General features: G+C 30.6%; 2 protein-coding genes across 2 annotated transcripts; both read left to right on the top strand.

The window, feature by feature from the left end:
* Positions 1 to 1,378: 1,378 nt before the first annotated feature.
* Bma-sax-1 (Protein kinase domain containing protein) lies at positions 1,379 to 5,435 on the top strand (the record flags this gene model as incomplete). Its single annotated transcript, XM_043082423.1, has 12 exons — positions 1,379 to 1,547; positions 1,847 to 1,986; positions 2,323 to 2,406; positions 2,541 to 2,664; positions 3,014 to 3,210; positions 3,331 to 3,543; positions 3,814 to 3,931; positions 4,088 to 4,200; positions 4,491 to 4,600; positions 4,821 to 4,909; positions 4,945 to 5,138; positions 5,409 to 5,435. 12 exons carry the CDS (start codon positions 1,379 to 1,381, stop codon positions 5,433 to 5,435), a joined length of 1,578 nt encoding a protein of 525 aa, XP_042938357.1.
* Positions 5,436 to 8,422: 2,987 nt separating this feature from the next.
* On the top strand, positions 8,423 to 19,426 carry Bma-aman-2 (Glycosyl hydrolases family 38 protein; the record flags this gene model as incomplete). Its single annotated transcript, XM_001897321.2, has 27 exons — positions 8,423 to 8,548; positions 8,840 to 8,957; positions 9,104 to 9,201; positions 9,477 to 9,611; positions 9,953 to 10,057; positions 10,546 to 10,693; positions 10,910 to 11,081; positions 11,530 to 11,663; positions 11,895 to 12,068; positions 12,727 to 12,916; positions 13,086 to 13,263; positions 13,701 to 13,830; positions 14,046 to 14,106; positions 14,358 to 14,528; positions 14,738 to 14,846; positions 15,050 to 15,108; positions 15,348 to 15,528; positions 15,639 to 15,751; positions 15,971 to 16,058; positions 16,293 to 16,371; positions 16,567 to 16,685; positions 16,845 to 17,030; positions 17,573 to 17,714; positions 17,960 to 18,021; positions 18,256 to 18,433; positions 18,776 to 18,984; positions 19,283 to 19,426. 27 exons carry the CDS (start codon positions 8,423 to 8,425, stop codon positions 19,424 to 19,426), a joined length of 3,609 nt encoding a protein of 1,202 aa, XP_001897356.2.
* Between the last annotated feature and the right edge of the window lie 1,604 nt (positions 19,427 to 21,030).

Genomic DNA, 21,030 nt, shown 5'->3' with positions numbered 1-21,030 from the left:
CGTTTCAAATCAAGAATGGCCTCCTCCTCGATCTTACACTCTGGTACAACTAGTATTTCGCGGCTAAGCCTTTGTCACTGCATGGAAACATCTGATTTGCTGCATGTGATACTTTCCTGTGCCGTGCATCGCTGATCGTATCTGTGTTATCTTTCAGAAGAATTATGCCTTTCTCTAATTGATTTCTCGTCTTTAGATTATCATCAGAATTCTAGCATTTTAATGACCTTATTTGACACTAATTTGTATAATTTTCTCTTGTAATAATGACCTGTTGAGATGCACAGTTTAATGCAGTGCATTAAAGTTTGAAATCAAAATATATTTCGTTGTATTCGTTTAATTATTTATTCATTTCTTTCTTTGTCGTTTCATTTATCGAAAATGATTAGATATAAATATGTATGTAAAAAGTTTATTCATTTACTCAATTTACAGCCTTCCTCTTATTCTGTTTTTTTTTCTAATGTATTTAATCAAATATGTTATAAAGTAAAGAATTTATGTATGTCTAACATATAACTGAACATTTTTAACAAATAAACAAATTGATTGGAACAGAAAATATGGAAATGAATGTGGTTTTTCTTCAGATTAGCAAATAAGAAACCAGTCATTCTATTGGTGATGTAAATGCAAAAAACAAGAAAAAAAAAAACAATGTTCAGGTAGGGCAGGCAAAAATGCAATGTGCAAAGCATATGTATAGTGTAATCTAGAGCTTTTTTGCTTAGCTTCACTTCTTTTTCTTTTTTTGTAAGGTCATTGGCAGTGAATAGTTAATCGAGAAGCTTTCAAACACCTCACGAATAAGCTTATTGTAATATGAGATGCTGCATATGTTTGGTAACCTCGACTCTCGATAAGTTTAGCAAAATTAATAATAATAGCTATTGAAGTTAGCCGTGACTTGAGCATTTTCAATTCCTAAACATTACATTGCTTTATTTCGACTACTTCACCCTGAAATGGTCTCGTCATCAAGCTCATTGATTTGTACTACAGTACTTTTGATGCCTCCATTTTTCGTTATTTTGCGATGCAAATTGAAAAGCAAAGCTGAATTCCATATGCTGGTTTACTTACACATGTTTTAAGAACTTAATAGTCGAAGTTTGACTTAGCTGATGTTCATGCATATAGATATCCTGTATAATGTTTGCATATTTCTGAGGAGTCACGCACTTTCGCTATCTCATAAATGGGAAATTATCTAACAAAAATTTGGTGGGTTTCAAAAAGTAATACAATTTCAGGATGAAATTATATAAATTCGGAAGGCAGTTATAATTTTTAGGTAGCATTGGACGAGTTATTGAAAAAAGTGTTGGCGGGGTATCATTTATGTTGGCCGTGTACTGTGTGTTTCGTTAAGAAAATGGCCTCTTCGGCAGCCGGAACAATCAGTACAAAAATATCCCAGTATACACTGGAACGTGCCAACCGTACCCGGTTACTTATTGAGAACTGCTACGCCCAAGCTCTAGCTCAATGCCATGAACGAGAGAAAAGGTTGCAAAAATTGGAAGAAAAAATGGAAATGGAAGGTTGGTCCATCTCACTGTTCGTGTGAATATTCTAATTGTCATAATAATGTTCTACTGTTTATTAGTTTATTTCTTATTTGTTGGTTTGAAAAAGAATTAAGACAAATTATTTTGCTTATCATTTTGCGGCACTTTGTGCAAAGAGCTGACATGGGTCAAAATTTTGCTGAATGTATTTGTGAATGTTGCATCCTTCATTATATTCGATGACTGAACACACTTCGACTTAGTAAATGATATCGAATTTGAAATGACTGCCAAAATTATGCAAAGTGCAAACAAATTGTTTTGGTTTTCAGGTCTTTCGGAGTCGGAAAAAGTAGTACGTCGACAAGTGCACATGGCTAAAGAAACAGATTTTTTGCGATTGAAAAGGACACGACTAACTGTTGCGGATTTCACGTCGCTTAAAGTAATTGGTCGAGGAGCTTTCGGAGAAGTTGGTGAATAATTTGGTTTAAATTAATTCTAGGCCTTTGAAAACTTATAGCCCAAAATAAAGGATGCGATATTAGTATAAGACATAGCAGAAACTGAATGAAGTTTGTATAAAGAAATAACTTTCTAAAGTTCTGAACTTACACATGGTATTACGTTGTTGTTTTTACTGAAGAAATGAATTACCATTCCGGAAACCGGAACATACGTCATAATTTAATAGGATATGAAGTGGTATCTCATTTTTTTCATTTTTCAAATAATAGCTAACGTCGTTGGTAACGATCAAGTTATAATATGAAATTTAAAACGAAGTTTTCCTCAAATTCTTGTGCAGGTACGATTGGTTCAAAAAATCGACACTGGTCATGTTTATGCAATGAAGATTTTACGAAAAACTGAAATGCTTGAAAAAGAACAGGTGATTTCAGAACTTCCCAACTATTACTATTGGTTTTTCACTGTACTCTCTCAATTTATGTTTTATTTTCAGAAAACACCAACTTTCAAAAAATCTTAATAATTTAATCAATAATTAACCGACTCAGTTTTCAGACAGCTCATGTTCGTGCAGAGCGTGATATACTATCCGAGGCTGATTGCGAATGGGTTGTAAAGATGTATTTTTCGTTTCAAGATCCACTTAACCTGTATTTAGTTATGGAATTTTTGCCTGGTGGTAAGTTGATTTTCTTAATTGATTATAGTGGTTAAATAATCAAGTAGTTGCGGTACTTGATCTACAATTTGTTCTCGAGGTAGGGATAGATATTTAAACTTAACTAAAGTGGTGAAGCCATGCAAGATAGTGTCGGTTAAAAACACACATGACTAGGATATAGTTTTCACTTGTAAAATGTCTGTCCTAACTTTCGAGAGAATAAGACCATTATCCTTTTCAAATTAGTAGATTTGTAGCAGGAATGGATAAAACTTGAAATTATTGCAGGATAAATTCTCGGAAATTTTTCATAGTCCTAAAGAATGAGTTAAACATGAAAATTGTGAGAACTGTTGCGTAGTTTCAGGTGACATGATGACACTACTGATCAAGAAGGATACACTGTCGGAAGATGCCACTAAATTTTACATTGCCGAAGCAGCGCTAGCGATACAAGCAATACATAATTTAAATTTTATCCATCGTGATATTAAGCCAGATAATTTGCTACTGGATTCAAAATTAAGTTTTTCGAAAATGAAATCAAATAATCTTTACTTGATGGTTTTTAAGGAAGAATATTTATTTTATACATATTGATAACAATTAGGTTAAAAAACTAGTTGAACATGTAAATTTATTTCTAGCTGCAAGAATTATTTTTCTCTATTTTCCTTCCTTCAGCTGCAGTTTCGTCCACAGACGCTTTGTGATATAGCCACCATTTTTCAGGGGCACATAAAGCTGTCAGATTTTGGATTGTGCACAGGCCTTAAAAAGGCCCATCGAACCGAATACTATCGAAATTGGCCAAGTCAACTGCCAAAGGATTTTGTAACAAAACCGCTTGGATCAAAGCGAAAAGCCGAAACATGGAAGAGAAACAGACGGGCAATTGTACTTTAGTTTTTCAAACACCATATTCTTTATAAACGATCACTACAAAATTCTTTTATTTACTAATTTAAACTTCTAGACATTAAATGTTCTCTGCTTAGTTTTCCTAGGGTTCTATCAGTTAATTTTTCGAGCTTGGAATCATTTTCAGTTTTTTATTGCATTGAGTCTTTCTTAAAAAATTTTTAAATTCGGAATTCGGAGTTTCAATGTTGTTTATGTTGGCACTTAGAGCTTACAATAATTAAAAAAAAAAAAATGAACTCTCAGGCTTATTCAACGGTGGGTACACCAGATTATATTGCGCCAGAAATTTTTCAACCGAATGGTTATACGAAGGCATGTGATTGGTGGTCTCTCGGTGTTATTATGTATGAAATGCTTATCGGTGGGTATTTGATAGATTCCAGTATAAAAGCTCGTTGAGTTGAGGTCTTAAAATGCTGATCTTCATAATAGCGGTGTACTGAGGCTTTAAATTTAAAGGATAGTCAAATTTTTATTTGAAATTGTTTTTATTGATTTATGATATACAATTTTGCAGGTTATCCACCGTTCTGTTCTGAAACACCTCAAGAAACATATCGAAAAGTTATTAACTGGAAACAGACGTTGTTATTTCCACCAGAAATGCCAATCTCTGTAGATGCTAAAACAGTAGGTTAAATCATAGGTTATAGTTTCTATAATTTGAACATTGGCGTACTTCCTTAGCCAGGTGATGATTATAATAGTTTATAGTAAAGATGGTGATCTGAAATTTAATGCTATTTAATGCCGTCGGCTGGTTGCAACAGAATTCGGAAAATGATTACTCAATAAGTTGATTACTCAAGCGGCAAATAGTGAAAAAAATAGTAATGATTACTCAAGCGGCAAATAGTGAAAAATAACTATTACCAGAAACTCAATTAACACCAGAAATTTGATTAATGTCAGTGTTTCAGACAATCAAGAAATTCTGTTCAGAACCGGAGCATCGTTTAGGTCAAAGTGATGGTGTTGAAGAGCTAAAGACATGTCAGTTTTTCCGTGGAATCGATTGGAACAACATCAGGTAGATATAACAGCAGAGTTTTCAACTGTAAACTTTTGAAGTTATATGCAGTCCTCGAATTTTTTATTTACATTCTGTGAATTTATCGAAAATTCTCACTATTCCTTTTTTCGGAGTTTCCTACTTTTTTTGCATTTATTAATATTTTGACATCTGAGAGGTCTTACCAAAAGAGGTATTAGGCGATAGTTTGTTTTTTGATTTACTCCTTTCCGTTTAGGAAGTGTCCGGCACCCATCCGTGTTGATGTGAAAAGCATCGATGATACTTCAAATTTTGATGAATTTCCAGATGCCGATTTAAGCATTCGTAAGTTTATTATCTTACTTTTGCTTAGCTTTTAGCGTCAGCTATCACAAAAGTAGTTCTGCCTTCCGTTTTCATTAATTATATTAAAAATTCATTTTTTTTTTCCGCTGATTACAAACCGGATGTTGGTGCGACTAAGCAGCAACTTGGCGATAGAGGAGAATTCTCAAATTATACTTATCGGCGATTTGATGGATTAACACAAAATCGTCAGTTCAGAAAGAAATGTGTGAGGTTTTTTATGCTTACTCAATTTTTAGAGTTTAATTTTTAAATCAAATTGTGAAATTTCAGGTCTTACTATTTTCAATGTGATAATAATTTACCTATGTCTGTTTTTATGTTGTTACTATTACTACTTGTTCAATAATAAGTCACTGAAGAATGAAAATTGAATTTTTTATCTGAAACTGAGTAATATCAATCATCGATCTATTTAAATTTACTGACAGTTTTATTTTTTGATGAGTTATTTCATTTAATAAACTGCTGTTTATAGTCCACCAATGAAGATGCAGGAGATTAGTGGGCATCATCAGTGAAATTTAATGCTGCATCGCCTGGCAGATTACGAATATTTCAAAACAAGGAATTCTTGGTGGATATTTTATTGGAAAACTGTAACACTTGCTTTTTCCTGTTTTGTAGCGTTTTGTAGCGGTTTCATATATTTATGCATGATTTCCTTTTAGTTATTTCTTACTTAGGGGGGGTGGGTTATATATACAGTTTTTTTCTTTTTATAAATTCATATGTTGTAATTAATATAGTGATTTTTGTTGTAATAAGTTTTTTATGACTTTTTAGGTTTGAAAAAACCCTTTATTTTTGTGGTTTCTTCATCTCTTCTTTGTATTTATATCTAAGGTGAGATAAACAATTTAAGACTAGGAACTTATTTCAGCAGTTTTTAAAATTATATATATATATGCAAATTTTTGAGATTCTGTATTACTATAATAACGCGAATCACAGACCTATCAAAAGTGAAATTGATTTAAGTCAAAGTTAATTTAGGGGAGTATTGCTGCAATAATGTTAGATAAATTTTACCTTAATCTGTAAAATAATTAGTTTAGGCAGCGCTGATTTATTTCATTTTGATTATATATTTTACTCGGTTATTGTTATAAGGACTACTGGAGTAAGACTTTGTTGCCAGGGTTACCGAAGAAGGACTAAAAAAACATTAAAGTAACATTTCCACAAATTTTCATGATTAGAAATGATTGTTTAGCAATGGAAGAGTGAGATAATTGTTGTTCTTTCGGAATAATTTATTTCATCTTTGTATGGTTGTCCATTGTCATTTATGATTAATAATGCATGGTACCCTACAGTTAAGCTCCTGTTTCGTTTGTCAATTCCCATTTCTACTGTCTGTAATTTAGTTATAGGCATGTTCTGTTTTCTTTTCTTTTTTTCTTTTTTTTTTTGGTTTTGCTTGATTTTGCATCAGTTACTTGCACTTAGTTGTAAACAATTTAACATATTGTAATATTTCATATGGATTGCACAAAGAATTACTATCAAAGTAAGCAATTTACTCTTTCGTTTTAGTTGTATTTTTCCTGTCAGGGTATATCTCTTTTTCTCATGTGATATATAAATATTTCACTTCTACACATCGTTATAATTTCCGATAGAATCTATCATCGCGAAATGTGAATGATGAGTGAAAGAAAAGATAGTTATTTGGAACAAATTTTTGCGAAATGGAATAATTAGATTTTAGCTAAAATTGAACTGAACAAATGTTGTATCTGGACTTCCTATTGTCGCCTGTGTATGGTTATGTTGTAATGAACATTATTATTATCTTTACTTCTTTGTGATTCAGTTAAATTAAAAATTGGTTTTTCTAGTTGATAGATGGGATGGAAATGGACATGTGCGAATTATATGATTCTAATGATAGCAGTCATGCTTACTCCGTTGCACGATTACATCTTTAAACTAACCTAAATCTTGCATTTTCTATTAATGTTGTCATTCCATCACTTGGCAGTAATATTCAGGAGTTCTGTACTTTATATGAATAAATGTTTTTCTAATATTTTAATATTTAATTTGTGCTGGATAAATAAAACCACAATGCATTTTACACTGATTGCATAAGTGTTAGCAGAAAAAAAGAAGAAAGAAAAGTTGTATTAGCTGTGCCTTCACAATATTTCCGGTCGTAATAATTGCTTCAGGAGATGACAGTCATTCACATTTCACTCGGATAACTCAGTTTGTAATATCTTCTAGTTCTACATGCTTCATTCATCCCTTTTGTGCTATTATGCTTCTCTGATTACCTATTTTGACAATTTGTTTCTGTTTAATCTTTTTAGCTGTTCATTTCTCTAATTGCTTAATTACTTACTTTTCTTTGGTTATTTTGCTTTATCTTAATTTTCTTTTTTCTCATTTTTCGTTATGAGATTTTCTTTGTTTTTGCTGATAGCATGAAAAAGAAAGAAAATTAAGATAAAGCAAAAAAAAAAAAAAAAAAAAAGAAGGAAGAAATGGTTCTCCGTTTATTGATATTCTTCCATAAGCATGTGTTTTTAATGCTAAAACTTTGCTAGATTTTCGGGAAACTTTGAGTTTCAGCATGTATTTTTGCAGTGCAGTAATGCTGCATGTAATAAATGTAGTAAGCTGATATAAACAGATGAAAGCTAATGAAATTGTCATGGGAAACTACTATCACGAGATTGTCTCCGAGAAGTAATGTGATTGAAATCATCATTCGAAATTGCTGTAGTGGAAGTATTACTCGGAGAATACTGGTATGGCACTTGGTTTTTATGAAAATTTTCCCAACTTTTACCATTGAACTGTGCATAAATTGTAAATATACTGTCACCATTATCATATCACTAGCATTTTGATCTTAAATCATATTTTTTATTCATTTTATCTATATGAGATGACATTCTAGGTCAAAAAGATTCTCATCCACAATATATCATTGCATTCCAAACTGTCAGATGAAGCTATTATAATATAATCTATGTGGTAATTAATTTGAAGCTAGCATTTTTTCTCCAGCTATCTGTTTTCATCTTTTCCAAAATTCGATTGTTAGTTGGTTATCAAGTAATTATTAATATTAAATGCATTATTTTTAAAATATTAAAAGGATTTCTCCATAAGAACGTTTTCTTTTGAAAGTGATCATTGAAAATTGTTGATGAATTCGAAATGTTATAGGAAATTCGAACTTGGTTGGTGGGAATTGATTTCACAGCTTATTATATTACGTAATGTGAGGCCCCTATCATAGTAAAATCGTTAGCGAAAAAAAAAAAAAAATTGTTTAGTCTTCTATTTCCTCTTTTGTCTTTCTTTTTTCTTTGCCGAAATAAAGTTTAGCGATCATTTTGACTCAAATCAAACAATTTCTCAGTGATTCATTTCTCTTTTTTTGCTATTGCAGAATGTTGCGTTTCTGAGTTATTTATGTTAATCGGAAGTAATTAGAAATTGTTATACTGGGTGTATTTCATACATGGGCCAAAGATGCATTTAACTTGGAGTCGATTATTGGCCGCTGTATTGACCATATCTATATTTGTCTGTTTTATCTTGTATAATTCACTGGAAACACAAACTTTCGAACATAGACGAAATTATGAAGATCATCAGGTAAGCTAGGTTTTTTCGGTATATATGTGTTAGCCAAGGGTTATTCCTTAGTTATATTCTTAGCTTGTTTACCTGCTTCATTTTCGGGACAGCGTAATGACTGATTTAAACAGTTTGATATAATGTCGATTTTTAGGAAAATTATTGCATATTGATTGCTATGAATAGAAAGGAGTAAATTTCCCAGATTTCCGGATTCTGCATGAGAAATATTAAAATATGAATCTTCTTGGTCATTATCATCGAAAAGAAGTTGTTATGATTTGGTGATTTACTCAAATAAATTTACAGTTGGAATTAGAGAAGCTGGAGAAACAGATCAATCTTTTAGAAGATGATGCGAAAAGGAGTGGACAATTAATGCACAACATGTTGCAGAAAGTCCTCGAAGAACGTCAACGATGGAAAAGTAACTTTTATGCTTTAAGTTACATAATGATTTATCATGTAAAGGCGATTGATCTGTTGGAATTCTCGAATTCTTTTTTTCTATTTTGCATTTTTAATTCTGTATTTTTTTTTTTCATTGTAAATTCAGTATCTGAATCATTTGAGGTAAAACTGTGAGAGAAATCAAAAATGAAGAAAAAGGAAAGGACCCTATGGATGAAGCTGCTGTTGGTTTTTTACCGCCTCCAAAGAGAGCCGAACAGGTATTTTCTTGCATTTGGTGAAGTTTCATTTTGAATTTCACTGTTTTGTTTTGTTCAGATAAGTTTAATTAATCCAATTAAATTTAAGCTCAAGTATACAGTTTTATGACGGAAATATTTTTCCCATGCATCAAATATGAATATTAAAATCTAGGTTCAATTATAAACATGGTCGAAATAAGCCATAGGTAGGAAAACTTTTCAAATCTTCGAAACTGGGAGTCAATCATATGATTGTTTTGCTGTGTACTATTTTGACAATAGAGCAGTTTTAGATTGAAAAAGAGGTCCGTAATGCGGAAGAAGCTGCGCAACAGAAAGCTCAGGAAGAACAAGCAATACATGGAGTCATCCATCCTCCAGAAGAATCACAGAAGGCAATGAAAATTCCGGATAGAATAGGTGGAAAGGTATGATTTCCAAATGAAATTAAATGACAGCGATGCAGTCATTGGATTTTTTGTCATGCTTACGTGTTTTTATATTGAACATTTGAAAGATCATAAGTATTCTTGGAAGTTTCCGATTATTTATGGTAATTCTCTACCCAGTTGATGTGCCAATTATGAATATCTTCGAGAAATTGGCTTATTCACTAGAAATAATTGCTTTTCAAGTTTCCCGATAAATAATCAATAATTTTGATTTGCTGTACTCAGTTCTTAATATTCTTTTTAATTTGCTAAAAGTAATTTGTACAGTGCAATCTATCAGTTTGAAATCTGAGATCGTTGAAGTCGCTTAGTTATAGATTGGTATTGTCAAACAATTTATGGATCGCATTTCTTCTACTCCGTCGCATAATATGTGTTTTGCAGCTATATCTATGACAACATCTGATAATAACAATATCCAAGTAACCTTTTTTAAAGTTTTAATCACGTTTTGGTTCAGGATATTTTAAATTAGCACGAATTTATATATTGATACTTGTACATATTTTAATACTAGTAGTATGATTATTACTTTTCATAGAGCTATTAAGATAAGAAGAAGTGACTAACTGGACACTTTTTTTGATTTTAATCGAAAGATCCAATCTTTTTGATGTTAACTTATAGTTTTATTTTTCTGTTTGTTGTCGGTGGTTTGAGTGAAATTATTTTGAAAGACTAATTTGGATGTGGTTTTTCACGGTACATATTTTGTTGTAGCTCATTTTTCATGTAGTTTATTTCTGGTCGTGAATTTTGAACAAAGGTGCAAACTACAACATTGACTAAATTTAGTGTGTTTAATATTGATGTGAAATTTTCCTAAAAATAAATTTTGCTCTATTACTCATCTATTGATATTTACTTATTTATCTTTTTTTTTTTCCACATTCTCACTAATTTATTTAAGATGTTGGACATATATAGTAAACTAGCATTTGACGATCCAGATGGTGGGGTGTGGAAGCAAGGTTACGACATTATATATAATCAAATGTCGGTACAACGTGAAAAACGACTTGAAGTAATTGTAGTACCCCATTCTCATAACGATCCAGGTTATAGCATTTTTTGATATGTATTTTAATTTGCTACATGACCGTTCTGATTATTTTTAGCCATTTCAAACAGGATTGGGGATAAAGTAGTAAATTTATTAGAAGTGTGTTCATAATGTAATAAAACTTAGATGGAAAATGTTAACCTAAAATTATGGATTCCAAAAAAATATATATACCTTTAATAAAATTTGAAAATATAAAAGAAGTTTTTAGGTTGGATAAGAACTTTTGAAGAATATTATGAAATTCACACACGAAATATATTGAACAATATGTTGAGCCATTTGCAAAAAATGGATGAAATGCGTTTTGTTTATGCAGAAATAAGCTTTTTTGAGCGATGGTGGACAGAAATCGATGAAGAGAAGCGGGAATTAGTGAAGGGGTAAATTTTACCTAGTGTCTTATTGAGTTATTTTTTGATTAACTGTTCATTTTCCGATTTAGAAACTAGCGATATGAAGGAATTACATAATTTGGTATTCTGAAGAAAGCAGGTTCAGATGACCATGAATCAATACTGAGGAAGTAGAGAAACTCAGAAAAAAAAAAAAAACGTGTATCTGGTTACTCTTTGAAACATCGTTTTTGAAAACCTGAACTGTATATTAATGTTCAGGTAATTCGTTCAGTAAAATGTAGAATTTATTGAGGAATGCTAATATTATCTTCCTCAATTTTCTCCCAACTTTGTTTATTTGACATTATTTTGTTATAAATCAGGGCTTAAAATTTATCCAGAGGAATGAATACATCCGAAAAAAAAAAATTTTTTTTTGCAGGACGTGTTACTGTTTACTTCTTTTAACTAGAAGTTTAGCTTTTAATTTAAGGCTTTTGAAATCGAAAAAACTGGAAATATTAACTGGTGGATGGGTAATGCCTGATGAAGCTAATTCACATTACTATGGTGTAATTAGTCAGTTAATGGAAGGACATGAGTGGATACGCAATCATATTGGAGAAGGTTATAAATTGCAATGATTGCTTAGATTCGGAACTAAAACTATGTCCATTGTTTTAATTCATATCATGAATGGCTTATTTGAATAAAGAATGCTGGAAAATTAGTTTCATGAAATACACTTTTTTTTTTTTTTTTCATTGTAGTTCTTTGAAATAAAAATACGATTTTTCTTCTGAAAATCTTAAGTCTTTGAATATCGTTCTACCCAACACTTGGAAATAATGATTTCAGATTATAAACCAAAGAATCATTGGTCGATTGATCCTTTCGGTTTAAGTCCTACAGTTTCATACTTTATGAAATTGTCGAATTTTTCAAATGGTGTACTTCAACGTGTGCACTATTCGGTTAAAAAGTATTTGGCAGAAAGGAAAGAGCTAGAATTTATGTGGAGACAATTATGGGGTACGTCATAAAAGTAAAGTTTAAAAATTTGTGTACTTTGTCTATCCGTGAAACAAACTTTTATTAGGACATTTCCGATACTGGCTTATATTTTTTGTGGGAAGGCATTCTGTTCAACGTGTTAGCTATCATCAGTTTTCTTAGTTAATTTTATTTGATTTTACTTGGTAATACTTAAGTTTGTTTAAAATATTCGGTTTCGAAGTTGTTAAAACTTCATTTTTGCCTATTATTTACTATTTTTACAAATATTTTATTCAAGTAGTATTATAAAACTGGCAAATTCTATTGTTGTTAGTACCAAGCTTTAAAGAAATATCTAAAATATTGTGGATTCTTGATAAGATTTGGCGTTTTTTCCCAATTCCAAAGTAGTGAAGAATTCGAAATTTCATTCTTATTTTGGGAGAGGTATAATGTATCTAATTAAACTTTGATTAATGAGTTAGTAATGATATAATGGGAATAGAATTGTTTGGTTATGAGTTAAAGGAGATGAAATGCTTGATTAGTGAGCTAATTTCATGGATCGGTAAATGGATCATATGCAATTTATGCACTTTTTCTTGTTAAAAGATTTCTTTGATTAACAACTTTCTTTATCACACAATTAGCGAATAGTGAATGTATTACTGAAATTAATGGTTGAAGTTTATAGGTAATCGTGATAACTCAACAGACTTTACTACACACGTCATGCCATTTTTTTCGTATGATATACCTCATACATGTGGTCCGGATCCGAAGATATGTTGTCAGTTTGACTTTAGACGTACTGCAGGGAGTGGCATGGATTGTCCGTGGAAATTGCCGCCAGTTGTTATCACCGAGAATAATGTTAAGGAAAGGTAAAACATGAGGCTTTTAGATTGACTGAAGTTGTGCAATTCCTAGGTATTCTATCAGGTAACGACATCACTACTGATCCAATCTCCGAGATATTTTAGATATATTGTCTCTGATGAATACAGACCTTCTAAGTGATTTTTTGTTTTTCGACTCCAATTTCAATTACAGAGCGGCTTTATTATATGATCAATACAGAAAAAAGGCACAATTATTCAAAACAAACGTTGTTTTGGTACCACTAGGTGATGATTTTCGTTATGATACCGAATTCGAATGGAATAATCAATATTCAAATTATATAAAATTATTCAAATATATGAATGAACAAAATGAATGGAATGTAAATGTAAGTTTATTTGTTTGAGTGTCAGTTCTCATATCTTTAGGTTTAACTTTTTTTTTTTTTGTTTGTTTGTTTTTTTTTTTTTTTCTTTAGGTTTAAGTTTTTTTTTGTTTTGTTTTTTTTTTTTTTTTTTTCTCCTTTTTTGTAGTAACTTTTTGTTGAAGTATCTCTTTTTGTATGACAAGAAAATGTTTACCTGTCACTGTCGGTGTAGTAACTTATCCGTTTCTGTAGAACAAAAATTAGGTTTTAATCATATAAATGATTGGAATGGCATATTGAATGTGGATTGATGTGTGAAGCCTTAAATAGTAATTATTGCAGTTATTGTTTACAGTAATTAGGGAAACAAATGTTAAGGAAAATGGTCTTTTTCTGTAGTTCCATTCATTCAATTTTGGCGATATTATATTCAAAATAGTCATTTTTCCCTATTTTAGGCTCGTTTCGGAACTGTGGATGATTATTTTCGTTTAGTTCATGAACGGTTACACGAAGATAACGATAAATTACCGGTCCTTTCTGGCGATTTTTTTACATATGCCGACCGGAATGATCATTATTGGAGTGGTTTGTTTTCTGTCCCGAAAATAAAATATCAAATGTGGATGGATGATTCAACCATTGATGCATAAAGCTGTTATTTGTTTTATATTTTGTCTCTTAGTTCAAGGATATATTTTTAAAATAAAATATTTTATTTTAAAATAAAAATAAAAAATATCTGGAAATATGATCTTGAAGTTGGATTTCTAAAATCTCGTCTAGTAAAGAACTCTTTTCAGGATATTATACGAGTCGACCGTTTCACAAGCGTTTCGATCGTGTTTTACAACATTATATCAGGTTAATAATTTGAGCAAGTAAATAAACTTTTAACACTTTAAAGATTATAAGAGATTTGTTTGTAGGAATATAATATTAGTTTGTATGCAAAATGTTTGGGAAGCAAATTTAGTGATATTTCTAATTTTTTAATCGCTTTATTGGATTTTTTTAGCATTTTTTTTTTTTGGTGTGAATTTTAATTTTTAAAGAATTTTTTTTTTTTTGAATGTTTCTTTACGTTTTAACATGTCAGCATATTTTTCTTCTAGAACCGCTGAGATTTTATACAGTTTTATGGGGATAAAAGGATTCAAAGAAAGGAATGCATTACGTTTATTTGGATTACTCGTAGAAGCTCGACGGTGGATGAATTTATTCCAGCATCATGATGGCATTACCGGAACATCAAAAGATGAAGTTATGGCTGATTATGGCCAGAAGTTTGTTAATATAAAATTATTAATTCAATTGAAAAGTCTAATTGGTTTTTACTGGCATATCTGTTCCCATGTCTTTTTCGAATCATCACTTGCATATTATTTGTTATTTATTTGTAATATTTTTCCGAAATAATTTCAAAAAATGTTATAAACCTAGTAGCAGTACTGATAATTTGTTCTGATTTTTCAAAAAAGTTTTTTCTTTGTAGAATGTTTGAAGCAATGAAGAAATCCGAAGAAATTATAACTACAGCTGCAGATTTCTTGCTTAGGCAAAAAACATCACAAGATTTGTCGACCCCTTCAAGTTTTTTGATAGTAGGTTCTAATTCGTTTATTTGTAATTAATTTTATTTCCTATCATTAATTCATTCAAAGCTTAACAGTATACACATATATCCATCTTTTTAGTTTGATCATCAGCATCGATCAATTTCTCGTAATTCCATGTTCTTTTCTGATTACAGTTTACCTTGTATTGCAACAATGAAATGATTTCATTCTTAATTTCAAGATTTTAGGAAGAAAGTCTTCGTACATCTGAGTCACTTCCGATAAAACGAATTGTAGTGCATGGAAGGTTAGTGAAATTCATATTTGCGCGATATTATTGCTGCATTTACTATTTTTTTGTGTTAAAATTCCTCTGATTTACTGAAAAACTATGCCACTGCAACAGACGAAGTTTGTCTTAAGCTATATGGCAGTTACACCAAGATTAAGTTTATTATAAATTAAGGCTTTTTGTTAAACCTTCACGTATGATTTTAAGCACTTTTTTTTTTCTAATTTATATGAAAATGTTTAATTTTATTTTAGTGGAGTTATCTTATTCAATTCATTGGGAAACTTGAGGATGGAGACGATATGTGTGCATGTTAATGCTTTGAATACAGTAGTAGTGTTAGCTTCGGAACCTAATACAACTGTTTTGCAACAAATTGGTCCAATTCTTGAATTCGTTCACAATAAATGGGTTATCGATTCGAAGTTATATGAGGTGTGATTGCGAGATGTGTATTCTATTTTGTCTAATCACTTTTTTCATATTTTATTTTTTGGAAGCTGATCCTATTCTCTTCTTGTTAGTGTTAATTTAAAAAATTTCAGCTCTGTTTTGTTTCCACTATACCTCCGCTAAGCTTCCAGAAATATCTGTTTAAATCTGGTGTTCCACATAACAAAGCTGTGATCCGATTGAGTTCTACCGAATTGCAAAGCAGGTTATATCTTATTTTATGCTTGTCTTTATACCTAATCTTTAATAAAATGCAAAGTTATTCTGAAAACCAAATTTAAGCGAAGGCAGCGACATTTAGAGGTTTAAAATTTTGGTTAAATGAAAAGATGATTATTAAGTTTGTAACACTTAAGCTGTAGATTATTGAGTTTTCACTTTTTTTTTTTGCATATTCATTTTTATTTTTTTGTTTTTCTTCCAGTGATTTTGATATCGCTCCACTAGGAGATTTCACGTTCGATAATGGTTTAATATCAGCAACTTTTGATCCAGAAACAGGTCATTTGTCTGTAAGTTCAGTTTTTTTTTTTTTTTTTTTTTTTTGAGCTTTGAAATAAACAGGTAAAAAATGAAGGAAATCTTATGACTATGGTAATGAACATATTTCTTTGAATCCAAACTTTTTTGTAAATCTCTTAATTTTGAAATGTTTATTGATAGAAAATAATTTCCAAATGTTCTAATGCTGTCTTCATTACCCCTTTTTCTCTTCTAACCCTTTTTTTTAAAAAAAAATTTTGCAGTCAGTATCATTAAAGCAGAAAAAGAATATACCAGTAAGAACGTCGTTCGTCTGGTATGGAGCAAGGATGAAGAGCCCATGTAAATTTGTTATTTCAGATTTGAATGCATCATATTTGATTAATTCATGTTCATTTTCGTACTTAATTATTTTCTCAATGCATTGCAAAATTAGTTCTGGAATTTATAGTCAGTTCTAATCAGGTGAAAATGAAGAATGAACTTGAGAATTTTAGCTCGTTTAGCGCAAGTCAAATTAATTTCAATTTTTTGTAGCACTTTTGAAAGGAACCGATAATCCTTCTGGTGCATATTTATTTCTACCAGATGGTCCAGCAAAACCACTGAAATTAAAACAGTCATTTATAGCTGTTCAAGGAATAGTAATGCAAAAGGTCGCTCCTAATATTTTGCCCTTTTTAAAAGAAATGTTTATAAGTTGTTATTTCTTTCCGATATCCAAATTTTGGCTCAAAATATAAACAAGTAGTCGAAACTAAAATATCAAAAATGTATGTAAAATAAAATGTGCTTTTACTTTTTTTACTCTTTAGGTGCTAGTAGCTAATGATGGAAACATGACTTTCACTCATGTTGTCAAAATGCCATTTTTATCACCATCGATAGAGATTCAAAATACATTTCATTTGGATACTGTCCAAAATGTTGAACTAGCGATGCGATTGGAAGCAGGAATTGGTAACGGGGATGAATTTTTCACTGATCTTAATGGATATCAGGTGATATTTATTCCATTAATGAGCAAAATTAATTTATTTGAAGGCAATTTAACAAAAATGATAGAAATAAGAAAAATAATAGTAGTAAGTTTTTTATGCTACAGCAGACTTGTACCAATGAATTTTTTATTGATATAAAAGTTAATAATTTTGAAAGGTAATTGTCAAGCTTGTTTTTAATCGTAGTAGTAGTACTGAGGTATTTCTGTTAGATAAAAAGTACTAAAAGCATGTTCTAATCTGAGAATAGGAATTAAAGCAGAAATATAAGGTTCAGCAAAACTTCAGAATCAACGGCATATTAATTTCTTATGTTTGCAGTTTTTTTGGATTAAATAACTTAGTGGTAGATGTATTATTTCGATCCATGTGTTCTTATTTTAGGATTTTTTTTTTTCTTTTTGCAGTTTTGAAACATTGTACTATTTTAGATAGGAGGGTTATAAAAAATAAGTGTAATCAAGGTTCAATTTTAATTAAAAGTTACGGTACTTTTTTTCTTTTTTTTTTGTGATTAAATTTCAATTTATATATTGTTTGAGATGGTGAAACGACGTAGACTCAAACAACTACCGCTGCAAGCTCATTTCTTTCCGATGCCTTCTTCAGCTTTCATAGAAGATGAAATGCTACGTATGACACTTTTGAGTGCTCAACCTTCAGGAGTTGCAAATCTTGCTAGTGGTATGCAGCTTAATAATTTTCTCATTCTTTTTTTCCGATAGTTTCAGTGAAGAAAAATTAGTAACCATAATAATGATGAGATAAATTAGTAGTATTCATCAGCTATAAGACAGTATTACAATGGTAGTGGTAACGAATAAATAACGGTTATTGGAAGGAATATTAATAGTCGTATGCTTGTCTTAGGATCGTAAGCTTTAAGGAGGGAATATAAATGATGCTTTCCAATGGAGGATTAATTGCAGGACAGATGGATGTAATGTTGGACCGGCGCTTAAATCAGGATGATGGAAGAGGTCTTTTCAGTGTATGTGTTTTGTTTTTAAAATTAAAATTAAAGTTATCTGATTTATTCAGTGCTTTTGATGTTAGCTAATGAGGATTTTTTTTTTTAAAGGGTTCATTTACTTAGTTAATCGACATGTTTTCATGCTGTTTCGTTTTTTTTTTTTCTCTCTCTCTCTAATAATCAGACATTTAATAAGCTATTACATTAGGTTATTTTAAAAAACGATAAAAAAATTTTTTCGAGTATTTGTAGGGTATAATGGATAACAAAAAAACAACAAGCTCTTTTCGACTCGTGTTTGAAGTTCCTTCTCGGAATGTGCCGGTAAATACGAAAGCCAGAGTTACTGCTTATCATTCGGCGCATGCTTACGATCGAATGCTGTCATTGCTATATCCGCCTGTAATATTGCTCACTAATCTCAGTGAAGGTTAATCTCAATTTCAAGTTTGAATTACGTTTCCTGTTAAGGATTCTCTTTTAACAAAGCAGAACATATAGTCATAGTAATGTTTCATTTGAAAAAATAACTGTTATTTGATTGTTTTAAATTTGGCTGCTCTTTAATAGCATGAATCACCTCATAGGCAAATTGGTATATCAATATATGTCGAGATTATTTCATTTATTTCTAACTTATCCACCACATGACAACTTTAATTCTCAACTACAATTTTTTCCTAGTGAATTAGGTTATGACGGTTGCAATATTATAATGTTATTCATGGAAACTGATAATGATGCTTTATCAGTGTTTATTGCTATCTTTCAGATTATATGGATAATTATAAGTTGATGAATACTGTATTCTCGTGTGATGATACACATCTGATTACTCTACGTACCTTAGCAGCTCCAACTATTTACGACACTCGTTCAGTTCACATTCACAAACCTCGTAATTCATATGCTCTTGTTTTACACCGCTTTGCTACTGATTGCCGTTTTACTAGTAAATTGCCAGAAACATGTACTGCTACGGTATGTTTTGCTAATATTTTATTATCTTTTAAATATTTTACTATCTTTTAAAATGTAAATGTAGAAGCCTGAGATTTGAATAGTATTATATGCACTTAAAGGAATAATTTTCTAGAAAAGGTGAGTGAAATCATTGACTTCAAACTTGGGAATTAATTAGTAGTTTAATTTAAATATGAAATTGCATGGTATTAAAGCTGTCATAGTTTGATAAAAGATTATGTGTGCGTAGTATTGATTGAATAACTTAATAGATTTTTAAATTAAAAAAAAAAGTTCTAAATTTAATATTTTTCAGCTTGATGTAAAGCGTTTATTCGTGAAGTCACCTTCACGTGTAGCGGAAACTTCATTAACAATGTTATATGATTACCCTGGTGACGTAAATAACATATCACTGGAACCTATGGAAGTGCGAACATTTAGGCTGGACTACACATGAAGTACTTTTTTGTACTTGTGGACAATATTTTGTATTATTCTTATGTAGCAGAGTTTAAATATTTTTTGTCTTCATTTTCTTTTTTTAAATTGTATTCATATCTGTTTCTCTGTGATTATAATAATCACCCCTTTTTTAGTCGAGGCGACATGAATTTAATGAACTGTTTGCTGACAAACAAGGAGACTGAGAAGTTGGAAAGTTGCACAATTCTTAAGACATAGATCAGCGTTGGGTATTTGCTGCAAAGCAATGCTAACTAACTTGTAAATATTATTTTTCATTTTTTTTTTTTATTTTTTACTGTAGACATTAGACTGTTCACCGTCTTTATAAAATAAAGTTGAGCAAATGAAGAAAGCAATCAAAATTATCAAAATAGTTCCTTTGCTTATTTCTACTTTACATGACTTACGACTTGTTTGTTGCCAAAACCTACAACTGAAATGTTTCTTCTGAAGCAGATTTGACTTCCTATAACTTAAGCAATCTTAGCAAACGCAATTGCTGCAGCAATTCTAATTTGTTTTTCTCAATTAGCTCAATTGTTCTGTTTTGTTAAAGTGATAAATTGTTCAATCTTTTTAAAATAACAAAATGCAGTAGACCTAAATTTCATCCGATGCGATACTAATGGTGGTAGATTGAATTTTAAAGTCGTTCGGTAGTTCTGATTGGAATTTCTAGAAACACTGTTTGGCATTTTCACGAATTAAGCCTGAACAAGAAGCTTAAATCTATTTACCTCTTCAATATTTTCATATGGTGTTAATTACGGGATGCTCTATCAATTATTTTGGTTTCAATTTCTTCATATATATATATATGTATTCGATTGGGGAGGAAATATCGAGAAATTTTCGTCGTCAAAAAATACATTTATTTGTTATACTTGGTTATTTGCTCAGAAGTTGTATAATTTCAATTTATCCTTTTTTTTTTTTTTTTGTCCATTCAAATACAAATGATGAATACACGTTTTTGTTCAATGCTAGTGAAATGATTTGAACTCATTTCTTTCATTATCATCCATATTTTTACAGGTTGAAGAGTGTCGGATATCTTTGAATTATACCTCTCTCAACAAAGACTGAGGTTGGGATGTAGTGAGAGTTGGAAATAATGTATTTATGAATTGGAAAGTTGTAATATGATAAGCATGGATAGCACTTTCTTTTCGTATTCCTTATATTTGCCTTTTCTTTTCTTAAGGACAAAAGTAATCATTGGATTTTTCTTCTGAATTCACTTGTACAAATTCAACTCTGAAAAGAGTGGAAATAGCAACAGTGTCTTGATCAGTTACTTTTTAATAATAATAATAATAGTAGTAGTAGTAAGTAAATGAGGTAGAAATTTCTAATCAACAAAAACTATTGTATTAACCGATTTAATAATCTTGTTCCTTGTACATTTTTCTTTTCTAAAAAAAAAAAAAAAGAAAAAAAAAGTTTGGAAATACGGTCTGCTTTAGAAGTAAAAATCCTATTAAGAAAAAATAGTAGGAAAAAGTAAAGGTTGAAAAAACGGATTAAAATGTGTATTATTTTCTTGAAGTCACATATGTGCACAGCTTATGATCGAGATTAGATTTTCCTTTAAAC

Source organism: Brugia malayi (assembly GCF_000002995.4).
Source record: "Brugia malayi strain FR3 genome assembly, contig: Bm_v4_Chr4_scaffold_001, whole genome shotgun sequence".
NCBI classification, from domain to species: domain Eukaryota; kingdom Metazoa; phylum Nematoda; class Chromadorea; order Rhabditida; family Onchocercidae; genus Brugia; species Brugia malayi.
The sequence above is the reverse complement of the archived record's forward strand: the minus strand, read 5'-3'. Positions and strand labels throughout refer to the sequence as shown.